General features: G+C 37.1%; 1 protein-coding gene across 1 annotated transcript; it reads right to left on the bottom strand.

Moving 5' to 3' along the window:
* Positions 1-6375: 6375 nt before the first annotated feature.
* LOC148585784 (uncharacterized) lies at positions 6376-7398 on the bottom strand. The gene has a single exon (XM_088516749.1). It carries the CDS (start codon positions 7396-7398, stop codon positions 6376-6378), a length of 1023 nt encoding a protein of 340 aa, XP_088372875.1.
* Positions 7399-22097: the final 14699 nt, after the last annotated feature.

The following is a 22097-nucleotide window of genomic DNA, read 5'->3' as shown; positions in this document are numbered from 1 at the left end:
TAGGTGATGTGGATAATATGGAAGAATTGGCCAGTGTTTTGGGTTGTGATACGGAGTCGTTGCCTTTGAAATACCTGGGACTCCCCTTGGGTGCTCGCTTTAAGGCAAAATCTATCTGGAATGACATTTTGGAAAAGATTGATCGGAGGTTGGCGAGCTGGAAAAGAATGTATTTTTCCAAGGGAGGTAGGGTCACTCTCATAAAGAGCACTCTCTCTAATCTTCCTACTTATTTCCTTTCCCTCTTCCCTATTCCCGTCTCGGTGGCTAAGCGTATAGAGAAGCTCCAACGTGATTTTCTATGGGGAGGTTTAAATGATGAATTCAAATATCATTTGGTTAAATGGGATAAGATTTGCTCTCCTATTTCCGAAGGAGGTTTAGGGATCAGGAAATTGAGATTGTTCAACCAAGCTTTGTTAGGGAAGTGGCTATGGCGTTATGCGCATGAGAGAAGGGCTTGGTGGCGAATGGTCGTGGATGCCAAATATGGATCCGAATGGGGGGGTTGGCATTCTATCAATATATCGGGGTCTCATGGGGTGGGCCTCTGGAGGTATATTAGTAGGGGGTGGCAGATGTTGTTTAGCCATACAAGATTTGATCTAGGAGATGGTTCCAAAATCAAATTTTGGGATGACTTTTGGTGCGGAGAAGTGTGTCTTAAGGTTGTTTTTCCAGGCCTTTACACCATTGCTAATGCTAAAGACGCATCTATTGCTGACAACTTGGATATCACGGGGGGAGCTCCTCAATGGAATGTTAGCTTTTCTCGGTTGATTCATGATTGGGAGTTGGAAGTGCTAGCCTCATTCTATACTTTGTTATACTCTCATAAAATGAATAGGGAAGGCGAGGATAAAATGTGGTGGATTCCGTCCAATAAAGGGAAGTTCGATGTTCGCTCCTACTATAATGCGTTGGCTAGTACTGAGGCTAGTCATTTCCCTTGGAAGAGTATTTGGCGCACCAAGGCACCCTCGAGAGTGGCCTTCTTTACTTGGACGGCGGTGTTAGGGAAGATCCTCACAATTGATAATCTCCGGAAATGGAATCTCATTGTGATCAATAGATGTGGTATGTGCATATCGGATGGGGAAACGATTGATCATCTTCTTCTCCATTGTGAGATTGCTCACTCTCTATGGGATGCTATCTTTAGCCGATTTGGATTTGTTCGCTTGTTGGTGGTCAGGAGGGCGTTCACGAAGTGCCGTTGTGTGGAAAATGGCTCCCCTTTGCATAGTATGGTGTTTATGGTTAGAAAAGAATGCGAGATTCTTTGAGGATTCTGAGAGATCTTTGGAGGACCTCTTTTTTTTGATAAGATCTTTGGAGGACCTCAAGGCATTTTTCTTCTACACGCTTTTCACTTGGACAGCAGCATGGCTTGCTCCTTTAGTGATTAGCTATCTTGATTTCCTTGTTCTTCTTTCTTCTCCTAATTAGGCGATTTCTCTTGTATACTCTCTGTGTACTTGGGTTGCGCCCCTCTGCGCTTTTGATATATAAACTTTACTTATCAAAAAAAAAAAAAGTAATCTGGCCATGCATACTATATAGCACATGGAACAACTTGACCATTTGCAAGTTGACTGGTACCAAGATGTATCACTATAGCTAGACTTACACTTTGAATTCTAAAGGCATCTAGTTTGGGAAAATATACTTGTCACCGTCAAACAAATATTGTTAGTTATGCCAAGAAAAGTGGAATTTGTTAGCTCCCACTGTGTATCAAGTGATGAATGAGCATATTTTTTTCATAATGCTGTTGGTTGAATTGATGATAACTGTAATTATTGGTCCCTAGAGGTCATTCATACTGCTCTATCCCCAAGTGATTACCTCACTAGAGGAGTGCTTTACTCAAGAATGATTACATATCCAGATGTGATACTTTTTGTAGAAGTGACTCATTCATTCCCTAGCCGTATGAGCCATAGCTATATATTTTGCCTTTGCAATAGATGGAGCAACCTCTGTATGTTTCTTGCTCTTCCAAGTAACAAGGCTAACCTCCCAAGAGTGCAAGTATAATACTCAGTAGTAGATTTTTAGTCTGAAGGGGATCCTGCCCAATCTGCATCAGGGAATACTTCTGTCCTGAGATGTGCATTCTTCATATGTTTCTTGTTACTTACTGAAGCATATTTCATTTATGACTTTTTTGGGTATATAATATACTTCATATTACCATAAGAGTTTCTTATTTCCAACTTTCTATTTCTCTTTGTTATTTCTCGCAACTAGGTCACTGGTTGGGTGGTTGAATACCAAGATAATCTGATTGGGCTTGGGGTTGACGAGTCTTTGGCTCAAGTTTGTTCTGAGAGTGGTGCCATGGATCCCCTCACGAATTCATATGTAGAGAGAATGCTAGCTACGACAAGGGTATGTATATGCCTACCTTGTCAATCTGTTGTGCTCATATTTGGTAAATAATAAGATTATTTAAAGGGTTAAATACTCTATTAGTATCTGTGTTTGCAAATTTTTATTTTTTCCCACCTAGGGTTCAAATCCTATCATAAATGGTACCTGACTTACGAAAAAAGACCAACTTAGTATCTCCGTTAGTTCCGTTAGCCCAAACTAACAGAATGCCATGTGTCGTCACATAGAAATGCCACGTGTCTTTAAAAAAATAATAAAAATAATAATAAACTAAACCTAAAAAAAAAAAAATTGAAAAAGTCATGGGGTGGCCGGGCACCCCATGAATTTTTCAATTTTGTTTTTTTATTTTTTAGGACACGTGTTATTTCTATGTGATGACATGTGTGACGGAACCTAACGGAGGTACTAAGTTGGTCTTTTCCCGTAAGTTAGATACCATTTATGATAAGATTTGAACAATGGGTGGACAAAATAAAAATCTGTAAACCCAGGTACTAATAAAGTATTTAACTGATTTATCAAAAAAAAAAAAAAGTATTTAACCCTTGTTTAAATCACCTCTTTCTATATTTCTCTCTTGGTGAGGCACTTCACTTCTCTCATTTATTGCATTTATACTGGTTCTATTTTCTAGAAATGGTACTTGAATATCTTGGAAGCTGATAAGGTACAGCCACCAAAGAAAACAGAAGATGGAAAGCTGTATACACCAGCTGCTGTTGATTTATTCAGGATCCTAGGAGAGCAGGTGCAAATTGTTCAGGATAATAGCACTGATGTCATGCTATACCGAATTGCTTTGGCAATCATTCAGGTAAGTTAAGCTAAACTTTCATTTGACATACTTGATATACTTTAAGTACTTCAAGAATTGTATTCTAACTCCCAAAGTCAAAAACAAATTTAGAGATCTTTGACAAAATTTAAGAAATACAAATCATGCATGGAACAATTTTTGTGTTCAATTTCTGCATGTTCATGGTTGTAACAGCCAGAAGTAGGTTGCAGCCATTGCATGCTTGGACAAAACACACCCCCTTTGGAGGCCAAAGGCAACCAAGAGAAGAGATGGCGAGAGACCACACCCCCTTCGATCCAGTACCTACACAGATTAAGCAATTCACAGAATTCACAACACACGCACACAGTCAATGGTCTCACCATTGGTTAAGGAGAAGTCTCATCTCACAAGGATTACTAATCTTGATGATGATGCATGAATAATGCTTCTAGGGCTGGAATACATCATTTATAATTTCTACCTGCTTATTGATGATAATGATAAACTAGAAAGATTACAAAAGAAATGATAAATATAATTACGCAGTCTCCATCCTGTTTCCAGCTACTGATTGAGAGTAAGTGTATTGATCCAGGACTCCATGGTAAGATATAGTATTGGTCTTCAAATAGGAGTCTAGACGAGAACTCTTGCAACAGAACACTTCCCTTCCACAGCAGTTGACACCACTAAAATGCAGATTGAACAATAATCTTCCACGACAGATGACGCCCAAATGCAGACAATGAAATAGTTAAACATAAACATGAATGCAGGGAGTTGATAAAAGAAATCATTATTCAATCATTATCTCCAGAAATCATAGTAAATAATTTGAGGCATGGATGTGTGATTTTTTCTCTATTGGGGTTTTATCCTGATACTTGGACCTCACATATTGTCTTGCTTCAGGTGATGAATGATTTTCAAGCTGCTGAGAGGCAGAGACTTGAAGAACCTGCTTCTGAAATTGGTCTGGAACCTTTGTGTGCAATGGTTTGTGAATCATTTGATCATGTAGAAACGTTCTGTGGTGCTTGCTGGAAATTAAGTGTGTTTGGTAAAGTTTTTGAAAAGTGTGTTTTTGTATTGTGTATTGAAAAGAGTTTTCGAAGAGGTGGAAATTGAGAAATGTTTTTAGTGTGGGTCACATTTGAAAAGTGTTGTTTGTGGGGTACATAGAAGGAAATTGTTTGGTAAACTTTTTAGTGTTTTTGAAAAGCAAAAATTTGAGAAATGTTTTTTTTAAGCGAAAAAACTGAGGGTGGTCACTGAGGGTGGTCTCTAGAAAAGCTCACATTCCACTGGTTAGTGCCACCCAACACCTCCAAATGCTTCGCCACTTAAGCGTCCTTAGTGCAGGCAATGCTGAATAAGCCTGGAAAAGCATACTTGAGAGCCAAATCACCACACCACAGATCGTGCCAAAAGCGCACCTTAGACCCCTCCCCTACCTCAAATCGAGTAAACCTTTGGAAAGTGGCCCACCCCTTCCAAATGTTCTTCCATAACCCCACCCCCATAGGACCACCCGGCTCCAAGGAACACCACCCTCCCCAAAGACTACCAAATTTCGCATCCACCACAGCCCTCCACCAAGAATCTCTCTCTATCCCATAGCGCCATAACCACTTCCCTAAAAGGACGCGATTGAAAACCCTAAGGTTCCTGATACCTAATCCTCCATCCTTAATCGGGGTGCAAACCTTCGCCCACTCCACCAGGTGGAACTTGAACTCATCGCCTAGACCTCCCCATAAAAAATCCCGCTGCAACTTCTCAATCCTCTTTGCAACACTACCCGGAATGGGGAAGAGAGACAAATAGTATGTAGGCAAGTTGACAAGAGTACTCTTAATAAGCGTGACTCTCCCCCCCTTTGATAGATAAGATCTTTTCCACCCGGCCAACCGACGTTCTATCTTCTCAATAACTCCATCCCAAATATGTTTAGCCTTGCAAGAGGCCCCCAGCGGCAAACCAAGGTACCTTACAGGCAATGAAGCAACCCCACACCCCAGAATACCAGCTAACCTGTCCACTTGCACCATATCCCCCACTGGAATTATCTCCGACTTGGCCAAATTAACTTTCAAACCGGAAACAGCTTCAAACAACAGAAACATACTCCGCAAATACCGAAGCTGGGAGGGCATAGCATTGCAAAAAATCAAAGTATCGTCCGCAAACAAAAGATGGGAAGTAGTAATATTGCCGACCTGAAACCCCTCAATAAACCCCCCATTCATTGCCAACGAAATCATTTTGCTTAGAGCTTCCATAACAAAAACGAACAACAGAGGAGATAAAGGGTCCCATTGTCTCGAGCCCCTGGAGCTGCTGAAGAATCCATTAGGCGAACCATTGATCAAAATCGAGAACCACACCGACGAAATGCAATGTTCAATCCAAGAACACCAGATCCCACCAAAACCACATCTTCTAAGCATGTATAACAAGAAACCCCAATTCACATGGCCATAAGCTTTTTCTAGATCCATTTTGCATATCACCCCTGGCTCCCCAGATCGCAACCGACTGTCTAGGCATTCATTAGAAATCAAGACAGGATCGAGAATCTGCCTACCTTTAATAAAGGCACTTTGGGATTGAGAAATAATCTTATCCAGCATAGCCTTCAATCGATTAGCTAACACCTTTGCAATAATCTTGTAGATACCTCCCACAAGGCTAATAGGCCGAAAGTCTTTGAGATTGGTAGCTCCGGGAACCTTCGGAATTAGCGAAATGAAGGAGGCATTGAGGCTCTTCTCAAACCTCTCCCCAGCATGAAAAGCACTGAATACCTTCATGACATCCTCCCTCACCACATCCCAACAATCTTGGAAGAATGCCATAGAAAACCCATCAGGGCCCGACGCCTTATTGCCATTCATTTTAAACACTACCTTTTTTACCTCTTCCTCTTCGAAGTCTCTCTCCAACCAACTAGCCTCCTCCTCCGAAATGGAATCAAAGGAAATACCATCTACCATAGGCCTCCAGTGACATTGCTCCGAGAAAAGTTTTTGATAGAACTCAACCACATACTCACTAATCTCGGTCGGATTTGAAGAGATGCTGTCCCCTATCATGAGAAAGTCCACAGAATTGTGTCTTCTATTAGAATTGGCTATGGAGTGAAAAAATTTAGTACATTTGTCTCCTTCCTTCAACCACATCACCCTGGACTTCTACCTCCAACTCACCTCCTCCATAAGTGTGCAATTCTCTAGCTCTCGAACCACTTTCGCCTTCCTCCTAACCTCCCCCTCCTCCAAAGCCCTACTTTCTTCATTCGCATCCAACACCCGAAGCTCTTCAAGTAGCATCCTCTTATTCCTATCAAGGTTACCAAAAACCTCCTCATTCCAAGTCTTCAAATTCAGCTTTAAGGCCTTTAGCTTGCAAGCAAAAACAAAACTTGGCGAACCATGAAACACATAGGAATCCCACCATTGTTTTACTTGGGCCACAAAACCATCTGCTTTAAGCCACATGTTCTCAAACTTGAACGGCTTCTTCCCTCTTGACACCTCCCCCATCTCAAGTAAGATTGGGAAATGATCCGAGCACAGGCGGGAGAGCCTCTTTTGCTTAACCCCTGGACGCCGGGCCTCCAACTCCGGGGAAATAAGAAACCGATCAATCCTTGACCACAGGGGGGGGTCATTTGAAATTGACCATGTATACAAACTCCCAATTAGGGGAAGATCCATGAGCCCTTGATCTGAAATGAAATCCGAGAATTCCATCATGGACGAGTCCAAATGAGCATCACCCGATCTTTCACTGGGAAAGCAAGTGACATTGAAATCACCCCCAATACACCAGGGCATGTCCCACCAACTAATAACACCCTCTAACTCCTCCCATAGAAGCCTCCTGTCCTTATAGAGATTCGGACCATAAACCCCAGCAAAAGCCCAAACAGAATGGTCTCCACTGTTTCTGAAAGATACCTCCAGAGTGTAAGACCTCACGCACACATCGACCTTCTCCACCACCCTATTATCCCACATAATTAAAATACCACCCGATGCCCCACTAGAATCCAAACAAACCCAATCCACATGACTCCTCCCCCATAAGCTACGGACTATACTGCGAGACATCTCCTGAATCTTCGTTTCTTGAAGACAGACAATATCAGCCTTCCAATCCCTGAGCATATTACTCACCCTCTGACGTTTATCCTTCCTGTTCAGCCCTCTCATATTCCAAGAAAGTATATTTAACTTCATAATGTCACCACCTGCCCCCTCCCCTTCCTATTGCCGCGACTTGAACTCGCCCCTTTAGTGTCATAGTTCACAGAACACTCCAAATTCCTAATCTCCCTCTTACCCTTAGCCACACTGCTCGTATTCAAGATCAGTTGGTTGGTATCGCTTAGGTATCTCCTATATTTGGATGAGTTAAGATCAACTACAATGTTTACTAGTGGGGAAAGAGGCCAAACAGTCAACAGAAGATAGATAGCTGCATTACTTGTTCAGACAATGGGTAGCCACCTTTCCTGCAATAATGTTGGCATCTGTTTCAAGTATCATCCTGCCAAAGAGAGAAACTTGCCTTAATAAGTATCTTCCTTTACCATCACAATATTGTGGTAAATAGAGTGATGATCCAAACAACAAACTGAGCAAACAAATTTGCAGCTAAAATCCTCCACGGAAGAGGAAGCATGGTGGTGTATGTTGTGAATTCCACCGAGTATTTTGATAGCAAGACAATAATTAATGCAGTATGGTAAATAAAGTCTATTCCTCTCTGTTACCCATCTCCTTTTGATCTACCAGACCAATCTCACATTCATTATTTTATTTTTGTGAGTACTGATATCAAATTCATTGTTGGAAAGTTGGAAGACAGAAGATGCAGAGATTGATTAAGTGCTTTTATGCTTGAGTATGTGAAATTAAGAAGCATGTTAGATACCCTCCATCAACAATCCTACAACAAGGACATTCAAGAGAAGCATAAGTTAATAAATCTCTTTATCAAAATCACAAAGAAAAGGCAAGATTTATGATAAAACTACCTCAAGAGAAGGGCAACTACATCAAAGAATCCTTGAAGAACTGTGGCTAAGATGAGTTCATTTTCTTAGTCACCTCCAGTCCCACAAAGAAGTGAAGGTCCTGGTCCTCCTGGACAAACTTGTAGATAACAATGTTGTTCTCTGTTATAGTTTGTATGAACGGTTTAGACACAAAAGGCGGAGGGTATTATATTATTCAACTTATGTTAACCTAATACAGGCATCCTATTATATAGGATTAGGGAAATACCATAAAGACTAAAATACTCCCAAAACCCTAATGACTCAAACCCTAACTCTTCTAACACTCCCCCTCAAGATGGAGCATATACATCATATGAATCCAGCTTGGAAGATACAAGTAAACGAAAAACAACTAGAAAACATATTCTAACACTCCCCCTCAAGCTGGAACTGCTTGGACCACACAAGTTAATTAAATAAAACTTCAACGCCGGTCGAAAACTCGTTGGTAACTTGAACAACCATTTGATCGGTTCTCGCCGAAAAACACCAAGGCCGGTCGGATGCAACGATCACTTGATCAGTTCTTGCGGGAGAATCCAAGGCTAGTTGGATACATCGATCTTGGGATTGGTTCTCGCCGTAAAACACCAAGGCCGGTCGGATGCATCGATCACTTGATCGATTCTCGCCGGAGAATCCAAGGCCGGTCGGATACATCAATCACAAACAACAAATTTTCACATGATTAACCAACAAGATTCGCCGGAAAACAAATACTGGAAAAACAAAAAACTTTGCCGGAGCTTTGCTGGAAATATGCCAGAACTTCGTCGAGGCTTCAAAACTGGCCGGAAACACACAGAACTGGCTGACAGTACCTAAAAACACAAGAAAAACACTGAAAAACAGAACAGAAACAGTCACTGGAGGCTTGCCGGACCTTTGCCGGAGACTAGCCGGAGCTCGCAGGAACTTGAAGACAGAACACTCCGACCACTTCAACAACAGCAACTACAGAATCAATAGAGGGCAACACAGTAACGTTTCAACACCAAAAACATCAAATCGTCGGAATATATATATATATATATATATATTTTCCCGATGGCCGTTGCAACTTTTCCGGCCACCACAGAATACTCCGGCCACTTCAGACAAGATAGAAAACCACCACAGAACCATTCGGCCAGCATCACAGAACATCAAAAACAAACAATATATATATATTTTTCACCGGAAGGAGTTTCGGTCACCCTAAAACAAGAACAAAACAGCTCTACGGAGCTCTTTGAAGGTACTGCCCGTGTGGGTTAGCCCACACGGGCAGTGCGGCCACCAAGTTGAAAACTTAACTACCCAAGAATCGAAACAAGCTCTGATACCATGTTATAGTTTGTATGAACGGTTTAGACACAAAAGGCGGAGGGTATTATATTATTCAACTTATGTTAACCTAATACAGGCATCCTATTATATAGGATTAGGGAAATACCATAAAAACTAAAATACCCCCAAAACCCTAATGACTCAAACCCTAACTCTTCTAACATTCTCGAACAAAGATATCTCCGCTGCAGATCATAATTATACAGCAGTATATTCCGATCTCATGATAAAACATGCCATGTAACATATTACCAGGCTTTAAGAGGAGAGTTATAGGGCAAATATATTATTTTGTTTCTGTCTAGTGCCAGCAAAAGGAAACTTTTTTTCTGGTAGAGCAAAATTGATGAAAGACATAGCAGATAATGACTATTGTAAACTAAAGGAATATGTCTGGCCTTTTTAAATTGTATATTCACAAGGATATGCGCTTTAGTAGCTTCATGCCCGAGGATGGGTAGAATAACTGAGAAATGCAGAGAGGTCATCATTGTTTTACTAATCCTCTTGATGCTGATAAAAAAGATGTTATATCATTATTCTCAAAGCTTTGATGCAAGTAGAAATAAGATATCCAAACCTGCAATATAATTTCTATGCAGCAGTTGTATAAGGCTAACTGTTGTTAGCACACAAAAAGCATATAGAAACAATGCCCTTGAAAGTTAGAGATGTTTTCCAGTTCAATGGGAAAACTGCTGATCACAAATTTAGCCAAGATTATTTAATAAGAAAGTCATTAGCTTACACCCTTTACCTGCAAGTGGGTCCCAAAGAACATTCTAAATGAAAAATGATATTGGTCATTTTTACGGTTTCGAAACAAAAATGTTAGATGGTTGATTTGCCAGGTAGTTGTGCATTATGTAGAGCATAAAACGTGTTAATTGCAAGATGCTGTGGTTTAAACTCAACAAAGATGATTTTTGAGGTCTAAGGCAGCTATACAAAATCTTGCCATTAAAGAGTGGACAAAGGTTTTGCATGAAGAAGTATAACTTGCGGCACTGAACAATAGAACCTGTTGCAGGCATGAATTTACAAGCAATACATGCTTGTTTTGGTTATACATCTATGTGAGGCACCATTTTTTCTGAAATATATAGGAGGAAACTTTCTGATTTGGTTCAAAGACTAAAACTGCATTATAGCTTCTTTTTTTCTTTTTCTTTTTTAATTTTATTTATTTATTTATTTATGTTGGGGAACCTTTCAAAGGCAGGGCCTTTCGGACCCACCCCTGTAGAATAAACCCCGATCCCGTGCACTGCACCCTCAGAAGTTTTCCTACACAGAACTGGTTAAATCGTTAGCTTTTCACCAGGGAGTGTGATCCTAAAGGATTGTTTGCACCCAAGAGGTGTTGAACCATGGACCTTGAAGGGATAATACTTCAAGACCAAGGCCTCCACCACTTAGGCCAACCCCTTGGGATTCTAAAATTGCATTATAGTTGAGCATAAGAAAACAGTTTCTAACGTGAGAAAATAGCAAAAAATAGGCTGTAAATGCAAAATACAAATGAGAGTGTGTGCTTGCCAACATATATAACAAATCTTTTTTTTAAAAAAAAAAAAAAAAAAAAGAGAGAGAGAGAGAGAGAGAGAGAGCGATTTTGCTATTTAATGTTGAGAGTTTATTGACAAATAAATTATCAGCCAGGGATATGGCATTACATATCCTTGACAATGATGTAGGACGATATTTACCTTTATTTTCGGTAAAAACGAAAATAAAGAAAGTATCAAAAATAATATTGAAGCAACGCCGCTTGATCAGAATATTACCTGTTACCAAATAATGGAAGTACAAAAGAAAAGATTGTCACGATTCCCGCTGATTGTCAATTTTATATTATTTTATTTTATTTTATCAGGAATTTAATTTCTTTTCTTAATAAGGTTAGATTTGCTTTAATTACTTTCCTTTCCTTATTAGGATTAGGTTTACTATTGTTACTATGATTAGGTTTACTATTACTACTAGGATCAGGTTTACTATTACTACTAGAATTAGGTTTACTTTCTCTACATGTATTTCTCTTCTATAAATGGAAGAGCTTATTATGAAGAAAAAAAAAAAAACTCATTGAATTATTATCAAATCAGAGAATTTTCTCTCAAATACTCTGCGGAGTTTTATCTTTCTTTTAGCCTGCAGGCTTGTTTTTATCTTTTTGGGTAGAAGACGAAGACGCTTCTCCTTGCAGAATCAAAGACGCTGCTCTTTGATTAGTTACCTTAGTCTTTCGCTACGTTAGTTGGTATCAGAGCATGCTTTATCCTGATCATGGCCAATCAGCGCATCGGTGACAAACTTCTCTAACATCGCTGCTTTTAGGGGAAGGGCTTTTTCGAGAGCCAAATTCATGGGATATCCGAGCCGGCGTTATTCGGATTTGATGGCCAATTTATACTACAACAACTTTTATAACGATGCCGTTCGTGAGAGAGATGTTGTTTCGAGATCCGACTACTAGCGATACATCAAGCAATCACAGTCTCCTTGGAGAACCGAATTCCAAGAGTTCAAGCAAACTATGCATGCTATGCAACAGGAGGTGCGCCAAGAGATGTGCCAAATGCGGGAGACGTTGGAACGCATGCATATGGGTTCCCATTGGAATCACAGGGACAATGATGCCAAAGATGACTATGGGATCCGAGTCAAACCCGTTCAGTTTTCATACGTTGACAAGTTCTTTGACGATGACGTAATTCACATTCGACCTGTCCGTAACCATATTCATAAATCTCCAAATATGTATTATTCCTATGAAGAAAATATTAATTATGGTGGAAAGGACATTGAGACTGTTAATTTGGAGATGTCGCCAAAGAAACAATTTGTGCAACCACAACTATTTGTTCCAACGACCACATCAGTGGAAGAACAACCCCCACCTCCTCCATCACAGGTGCAACTCATCATGATCACCCCGAAAATTGTTGATTCCTTTGAAGAAAATGGTGAAGTTGTAGATGACATTCATGAAGAAATACTTGGAGGAGTTCTCCCGGAAGTAGACGAAAAGCAAAAATTGTGTCTTGAAGCTATCTATGTAGATTTCTCCAAGTACCTTTCTTTAGAGGAGCCACTCATGCTATGTCCCACGAGTTTTTTTCAAGTGGGGGTGTCTGATGTAGGACGATATTTACCTTTATTTTTAATAAAAACGAAAATAAAGAAAATATCAAAAATAATATTGGAGCAACGTCGCTTGATCAGAATATTACTCGTTACCAAACAATGGAAGTACAAAAGAAAAGATTGTCACGATTCTCGTTGATTGTCAATTTTATATTAGGATTTTTATTTTATTTTATTTTATTAGGAATTTAATTTCTTTTCTTAATAGGGTTAGATTTGCTTTAATTACTTTCCTTTCCTTATTAGGATTAGGTTTACTACTGTTACTATGATTAGGTTTACTATTACTACTAGGATTAGGTTTACTATTAATACTAAGATTAGGTTTACTTTCTCTACGAGTATTTCTCTTCTATAAATAAAAGAGCTTATTATGTAAAAAAAAAAAAACTCATTGAATTATTATCAAATCAGAGAATTCTCTTTCAAATACTCTGCGGAGTTTTATCTTTCTTTTAGCCTACGGGCTTATTTTTATCCTTTTGGGTAGAAGACCAAGTCGCTTCTCCTTGCAGAGTCAAAGACGCTGCTCTTTGATTAGTTACCTTAGTTTTCCGCTACATCAGACAAAATTCGCCAGCCTTTGAAAGATGACAAGAGTAGAAACCATATTCCAATCCAAAAAGTGTTGGTTATATGATGTATATTGCATCATTCCATCTACCCGAGCATTGGACTTCAGAGTCTTAGTAAACACAGATTTCTCAAAAGTTAATTTTGAACTATTTGTAGGCCAATCATCTGATACTTGACTGCTACACGCTTCCCTTCGGAATCTAGAAGAAGAATGTTTTTTACTGAAGGGCACAAATCCTGTAAAACATAGAAAAAATTGGATTAATAGAGTAATACATCCCTTGACATTGCAGAGGCATGCTCAAAACATCTCACACAACCAAGAGCTAACCTCACACTTTCCTGCAACTATAGTGGTTCTAGACAGCACACCAAGCAGGCTGCTACAACACTTTATGCAATTCTTGTGCATTTGTCCACCTAATACACTCAGATGTGATTCCCATCATCCAATTACTACTATTACCCACTTGACAGAATCACACGATCTGACCTAAATTAACCACATCATTTCTAAACGTCCTATCTAGGGTCATGATATCTTACACATTAATAAAAATCCCAAAATGGCCAACATTTCTAAGGTCTAACAAGTGTTTCCTTGGGTTAGGTAATATAACAAACAATTCATAAACATTCAATATCATCATAAAATACAAATAAATTATAGATCCAAGCTTATTAACACAAGGACACATCGAAACAAAGAGGGGCATCTATGCTCACACCCTGTTTGGATGCCGAGCAAACTAATACTGTTTTAGTTTCCAAGCCACCCTCAAACAATCCAAACTAGCTGTGCCAAACAAAATTAAAACCAACATAACCATACAGAATTTGTGACATTTTTATGGATCTAATCATAGTGAATGAATTAGAGACTCAAAATTTTGATTTGATCTCTCTTTTCTCTTTCATCACATTTTCTTAGGAGCCAAACAAAGATTTACACTCCCAATGGCATCACTCTGTAATTCGAAGTTAAATCTTAAATAAATATTAGGGGAAAGTCCACATAACCCCCTCCCCCCCCCCCCCTCCAAACTACCACTCAATTGACAATGTCCTCCCCCTCCCCCCCCACCCCTCCAAACTACCAAAAATTGTGAATGTTCCCCCCAATAACGAAATTATCCTTAGTAAAATTAAAAACTTAAAAAAAAAAAAAAAAAAAAAAAAAAACTAAAAAAAAAACTAAAAAAACTAAAAAACTAAAACTAACAAAAAAAAAAAAAAATCCAAACGTTGGCCAATTTTTTATTTTTTTAAATCAATTTTGTAAGAAAAAAATAAATAAATAATTCGATTTTTTTTTTTAATATAAAAATTGAAAATTTTCGTTTTTTTATTTTTATTTCTGTTTTATAATTTTATTTAAATAAAAATTTACGTTTAAAAAAATAAAATTTTCGTTTAATAAAATGAATTTTTTTAAAAAAACTAAATAAAAAAAATAGTTTTTTTTTTTAAATAAAAATTTCCGTTTAAAAAAAATTAAAAATTTTTGTTTAAAAAAACAAATTTTTTTTTAAAAAAATATTATTTTTAAATTAAAATTTTTCGTTTAAAAAAAAAAATCAATTTTTTTTTTTTGAATTTATAGGGGTATTTTTGTCTTATTGAGAAATCTATAGAGGCATTTTTGTCTTATTGCTAGTCTTGGGGGAGGACATTGACAATGTTTTGGTAGTTTGGAGAGGATATTGTCAAATTAAAAGTTTGGGGGGACATTGTCAATTGAGTGGTAGTTTGAGGGGGGTATGTGGACTTTACCCTAAATATTATATGGTGCGAAATTATGTCGATTCGTAATCACAAGAGAGAGAGAGAAAGAGAGAGAGACTTACGCGAGCCATTGATGAAGAGATGAGAATAGAACAAGCAGGCTATCAAAACTGGTTACCTCGTAAATCTAAATATATAGAGCATCTTCGGCAGTTGAGGGATATTTTAGTCACTCAAAATCAACTTTTTTAGTTTAGCTACTATTTTTTCACACTGAACTCTAGACTATCTATTTTACAATCTACTTTATTTAACTATTTTTTTAATCTATTTTTTATTATTTTTTCCCACTTATCTCTCTCACTCTCCCTCACCACGCACAATAATCCCTCCCCGTATTCATTTTTCAGCCCAAATCCCCTTCCCCTTTCTCACTCTCGCTCACCATCATAGAACCAGGATTGCTCTCTCCCCTTTCCCCTTTCACCTCTCTCACTCTCACTCACCAACTTTTTGGGTGTAATTTTTTGATGGGTGTCAATTTCGTTGGATGGGTATGGATTTTGAGGTGTGCTTTTCATATGGTTGGATGGGTGTTGATTTGGTTTGATGGGTAAGGATTTTGGGGTGTGAGTTTGGGGTGGGTGTCGATTTTCGGATTTAATTGAAGGTGAGTGAACCAAATAATTCTAAAAGTCTTTTTTGTGTCACTTTTGTGTCCCTCCAATAATGATGTGACTCTTAAAATTACCATTTGATCAAAATTCAATAATGATTAATCACAAGCACAATGGTGATTTTAAGAACCACATCATTCTTGGAGGAACATAAGAGTAACACAATAGGGACTTGTAGCATTATTCTGAGTGAACCAGTGATTTCATGTGTGGGGGAGGAAGATGAGTGAGAGAGAAAGAGAAGAGAGAAGAATCTGTGATGAGGAATCTGTGATGAGGAATCCGTGATAAGAGACAAGAAGAGAAAGTGGGAGAGAAAGAGAAGAAAAAAAATTTGGATGCCAGAATGTGTTTTAGGGAAGATGAACTAGAGAAAGAAAAAGAGGGAGAGAGAGAAAGAAGAATAAAATAAGAAAATGAGACCTTGGAAATCATATTATATTACTTACAGTGGCTAGTTTTTACTGTAGCAATGGTAGGGAAAACTTTCATTTTACAGTATTTACTATATAAAATGGAAGAAAAGAAATCCAAGATTACCCCATATGAATTATGGAAGAAGAGAAAACTTAATCTTAATTATTTTAAGGTATGGGGGTGCAGGGCTATTGTCAGATTGCCTGAACCAAAAATATTGAAATTGAGACAAAAATTCATAGAATGTATTTTCTTAGGTTATGCTCAACAAAGTGAGAGTTATAGGTTCTTAGTTGTTGAGCCTAATAATTATGTGGAGGTAAACACTATTATAGAATCTAGCGATGCAGAATTTTATGAAAATAGGTTCACATCAATTCTATCGATTAATGATAAGATGGTGGAACCTAATTAGAAATAACAATGAATCTGGTGAGCCAAGTGAACGTTCTGAAATCATGAGGGGTAAAATAATGAGAAAAAAAAAATCTTTTGGACCAGATTTCATTGTATATTTGGTTGAAGAATCTAGAGATTCATCTTGTAAACAAAAGATGATCTCACCTGATATAGATTCAGATCCTTTGACGTATGAAGAGGCTATGAAATCTCAAGATTCTGCATTTTGGAAAGAAGCAATAAATGATGAGATGGATTTTGTAATAGGAAATAACACGTGAATTTTAGTAGACCTACCCTCATGTTCCATTCCTATTGGCTGTAAATGGATTTTAAAAAGGAAATTGAAGGTAAATGGAACCATAGAAAAATTCAAAGCAAGGTTAGTAGCTAAAGGTTTTAAACAAAAAGAAGGTTTAGATTATTTTGACACTTATGCTCCTGTTTCTAGGATTGCTACCATTAGAAATTTGATTGCATTAGCATCCATTTATAATTTCGAAATTCATCAAATGGATGTTAAAACTATGTTTTTAAATGGTGAGCTTGAAGTAGAGATTTATATGCATCAACCCGAGGGATTTGTTTTGCCTAATCATGAACAAAAAGTTTGTAAATTGATTAAATCCCTCTATGGTCTTAAACAAGCTTCCAAACAGTGGCATGAAAAATTTGATAAAGCTGTGATTGTAAATGAATTTAAATCCATTATTCTAACAAGTGCATATATAGCAAGTTTCATAAAAACCAAGGAGTCATTATATGTTTATATGTTGATGACATGTTGATTTTTGGAACTGATTTTGAAAGCACTGAAAATACTAAAAAACTCTTGTCTTCCAGCTTTGACATGAAAGACTTGGGTATTACTAATGTAATTCTTGGTATTAGAATTGTTAGAAATGAGAATAGATTAGTTCTTAATCAGTCTCATTATATTGAAAAGGTTCTTGAAAGGTTTAATAAATTTGATTGCAAAATTGTGACTTCACCTTTTGATGTTAGCATGAAATTGTATCATAATACTGGTAGAGCTGTAGATCAATTGAAATATGCTAGAGTTATAGGCTGTTTGATCTATGCAATGACATGCACTAGACCTGACATTGTATATGCAGTGGGTAAAATGAGTAGATATACTAGTAACCCTAGTCATATTCATTGGATTGATGTACACAAGATTCTTAAATATTTGAAAAAGACCATGGATTATGGTATTTTGTATAGCGGATATCCTACAATGTTGGAAGGATATACAGATATTAGTTGGATCACGGATAATGATGATCACAAATCAATCAGTGAGTGGATTTTCACCCTTGGTGGAGGAGTTATCTTCTGGGGTTCTAAGAAACAGGCCCTTATTACAGACTCTACCATGGCGGCTGAGTTTGTGGCATTGGCTTCTTGTAGCAAAGAAGTTGAATGGTTGATGAATTTATTAATGGAAATTCCTTTATGGCCAAAACCTATGTCTCCAGTGTCTTTACATTATGATAGTCAAGCTACTCTGTCACAGGCTTATAGTCCTATCTATAATGGCATATCAAGGCATATTGGTTTCAGGGATAGTTATGTAAGGCAATTACTCACTGATGGAGTAATTACCATTGATTTTGTGAGATCTGTTTAAAATTTGGTAGATCAGATCCATTGACTAAAAGACTTGCAAGGGATTTGGTGTAAAAACATCAAAGGGGATGGGATTAAAGCCATTAGATCACCAATAGTGGAAACTCAACTCAACACTTGAAATATCAAGATCTTGAGTTCAATAAGCTAAAGTAAACTATATGTAGTGATTGCAAGCACGACATATTGTATTAGTTTTTAAACTAATAAAACATCCCAAGGTAAGGGTGCTCAAAACTTGTAATGCTATAGTTGAGGTTGTGTGTTATGCGCTTAATAGGCTTATAACATAGTTTTGTTGAAGTGTATTTGTTACAAGGCACTTCTAATGAGCCTACCTATACGAGTACCAGATGTGGTGCTGCCTTCTATGAGACTGAGATTTTGTTTCTAGAGCGCTCGTGAAACTAGGATATACACACAAGGCCAATCCACGTATCGGCTTAAAAAGAAATACCCAAAGAGAAGAAAAGGCATATGTGAGATATGTCCGGTTACTCAAATAGGATAACTGGTTCAAAGTTTATCTACCATGTTATTCTGATTAGCTTTGATATACTATCACTATCTAACGCCCCGGAAATTAATTAACTAGTAATTGACTCCACGATTCATCTCCTAGTCTTATTCTATGAGGAACAAAACTCAGAGATCTCTACTCCTCGAAAAGAGAGGATACTAAGCAGCGAAAATATTAAAATTCTATAAACATTAGTTAATACAACCAAAGCATCTACCACGGATCATCAAAGTAGCTAAAATCACACTATACATGTCATCTTTACAAGGGATCCATGCTATACCTTAATATGCAAGCATGCATGATAGCTCTTAAGTCTACAACATAACTCAAAAGTACTAGTTACCATGAGTACCCGCCTACGCTTACAATAAGTCTTCAAGTATCTTCCAGATTTGAATCCTCAACAATAACCAGATGATTCGTGGTATCTATCTTCTGCTAAACTATCTATAACAATATAGATGTACATATGAAGAAAAAAGGAAAATAATACAAGGGTAAGTCTGACGACTTAGTGAGTATAAACGCACATGACGTACCCGTCATTAAATGGTGAACTCAGTTGTTTATAAAGCATATGTAGCATTATGAGGTGACAGTTTATCATATATGCAATATAGATATAGTATATGCTATAATATGAAAATCATGTCATAATTCAACAGTATGGTCTACCCGAGATAGTACCCATTCTCAGTAGGGTTAGCGCTATCCCGAGGGACCTGTAATACAATACCGATGCCCCGAATATTGTACGCTACTCCATCACTAGCAGCCCGACTAAGTTCGACATTGGGTAGCCAACGCTACTAATGATGTCCGTCCTGTATTGACTAACCATTAGGCAATGGCTGCATACCAGTCAAGAATAACCAATAAATCCAAGGTCCACACACACACATTTGACCATAAAAGTTAACCTGTATAATAAGCCTATGGCCATTATCTCATATGTACCAGTGTACCATGTCATACGATGCAATTAATTTTATCCGTCTTTTACATGCATGCTTTTACAAGTCTCATCATTATCTTGTTAATCAACATACATTTTCGCAGAAGAGAGTTCAAAGTGGTTCCAAAATGTATTTCAAGAAAGTTGTAAATATACATGTTTGATATATATATAAAATAAGTGTGCTATAACGCCCCGATATTTGATCTAGCAAATATCGAAGTCTTGACGCTGCAACTTTAGAAATACAATCTTACAGCGGAGTATGTATATTTTCTTTTTCTTTTTCTATGACCTAGGAATAACTTGCACAACACAATTGAGCTGACTGAAATACCTCGAGGTGATATATTATTTAACAAAATAGAAATTTGGTTTTCATTACAACATATGTACACACTGGGTGTACTAAATATATGCCACAGACGGCACCAAATTAATATAGTAATATTTATCAAGTTCACACACATCACCACACGTAATAAAAGAGATTAACATAAATGAGACTTGCTCCATAGAGTAAGCATCAATCTTGCAGCAGATGGTCTATCAACCATCAAAACCAGTAAAGGGACCATCATCCTCACTTTCTATTCCTGCATCAAGGTCTATGTAAAGATGACATTATCATGTTTACATAAACAAACAAGTGAGTAATCTATTTTCCTAGAGATAAAGACTAGAAAGACTGTTTTGAAAAAAAGTAAGATTTAGGGCTATATATATATATAATGAATGAGTTGCGAATGCAGCTTGATGACATTAGTTTATGTTTTATGATAATCTCTTCAGACCTCTCGTCATGAGCTCTCAGCCCGCTTATGTCCGTTATGCCCCTCACACTTTAGAGATTTACCTATTTGGTGCTGGTAACTACACCGCCCCAGCTTAGTTATATAATAGGTTCGTTGGACGGTTATATACCCCCGTCCACTGAGATACCAACAGTTCCTCGCGGCAATCCACCCAGCTTATTCTTAAGGTGGCTATCTTATCAGCCCATTTTATTAGACACATTATGCAGCAGTTGTATTGCAAAATTATATTAATAAGACAAAATAAAAACTCCTATAACAATAAAACAAAGCTAATACTCAGTAAGTATATCCATACTTACACTCCTTAATGTAAAATTCTGCTCCACTTCTGCATATAAATACATACATTCAAACAATATATACATATTAGTTCATTCTCAAATAATATCATTGTTTAAAGACCCTCATCTTTTTATATTTATTTATTATTCGTCACTTCATCTTTACTTACTCATTTTATTATATTAATCCGAGATAGTCACTTATAAATAACTTTATGTCTAAATTTGTTTCTAGTGACGAGGCTAACGGCCAGTACCACTAAATACAAACTAGTATTATCATATAAATAATATATATATAAAGCATGACTCGTATTTCGGAAATGAGACCAATGGTCCGTACCTACCAAAGTATGAATCAAAATTTAAATAAAAAAAAATGACTGAATTTAGATACTGAATTCATATTTCGGGGATGAGACCAATGATCCGTATTGTCAAAAATATGAACTAAAATTTAAATGACAATAAACGAAATGACTGAATATAAAAGCTGTAAAGTAAATACTATATGTAATAAATATAGATAACATCATAAGCCCTTAATCGATTTTGTCCACTAACTCATTATTATTAATTCACTTGTATCCATTATTCTATTTTACATCATAAGTGTATTGGGTCTTAAACAATTAGATGAGAACAAATGATACAAACAATAAATCATGATATTTATACAAGAAACTCTTACCCGATAATTTTTTAGAAGTAAAGCTCCACCAAATCTTCTCTAGGTAGTAGTTTAGAAAAATAAGAACACTTGAACACTACAAGAAAGATCTTAGGCCATATGGTTTTTGGTTTAGAACTAAGAAATAGAATGAAAGGAGGAGCAAACAATTTTACTTGTTCTAAGATTGTAAACGAAAAGTGTTGTGCCAAATACTACATAAATTAATAGATAATATTTAGTACGTTTTAACTCGCAAGTGCACAAGATCAAAATAATAGTATAGTGCAGCAAGTACGAGATCAATTCAACGGAGAGACAAAAAGATAAAAAGATAAATAAAAGGTAGGTCATTGATATTTACCACTAATCATACTTAGATAATATAACAATATGATAATGATCCAATCATATTATGAATACCTAATGTTTGCTAACCTAAGGGTATGAGTGTTTACTCCTTAAGCTATTGATTTCCCTAAGCAACGAATTAGGTATGGGTGTTTACTCTAATTATTTTCTTTCTTAAAGGATTTAGCATAGGTGTCTACTAAGTTGTTCTTTAAGAAAGCATAAATCTGTGAAAATCGACAAACGCATGAGGCCTAGGGCATGGGTGTCTACTCCCGGTTCCCCATGTTGATTAACCTAAGAACCCGATGTGGATTTTTTTTGTTACTCTTATTTAACTTAGGA

This window comes from Corylus avellana, chromosome 5 (genome assembly GCF_965113065.1).
Source record: "Corylus avellana chromosome 5, dhCorAvel1.hap1.2, whole genome shotgun sequence".
NCBI classification, from domain to species: Eukaryota; Viridiplantae; Streptophyta; class Magnoliopsida; order Fagales; family Betulaceae; genus Corylus; species Corylus avellana.
The sequence above is the reverse complement of the archived record's forward strand: the minus strand, read 5'-3'. Positions and strand labels throughout refer to the sequence as shown.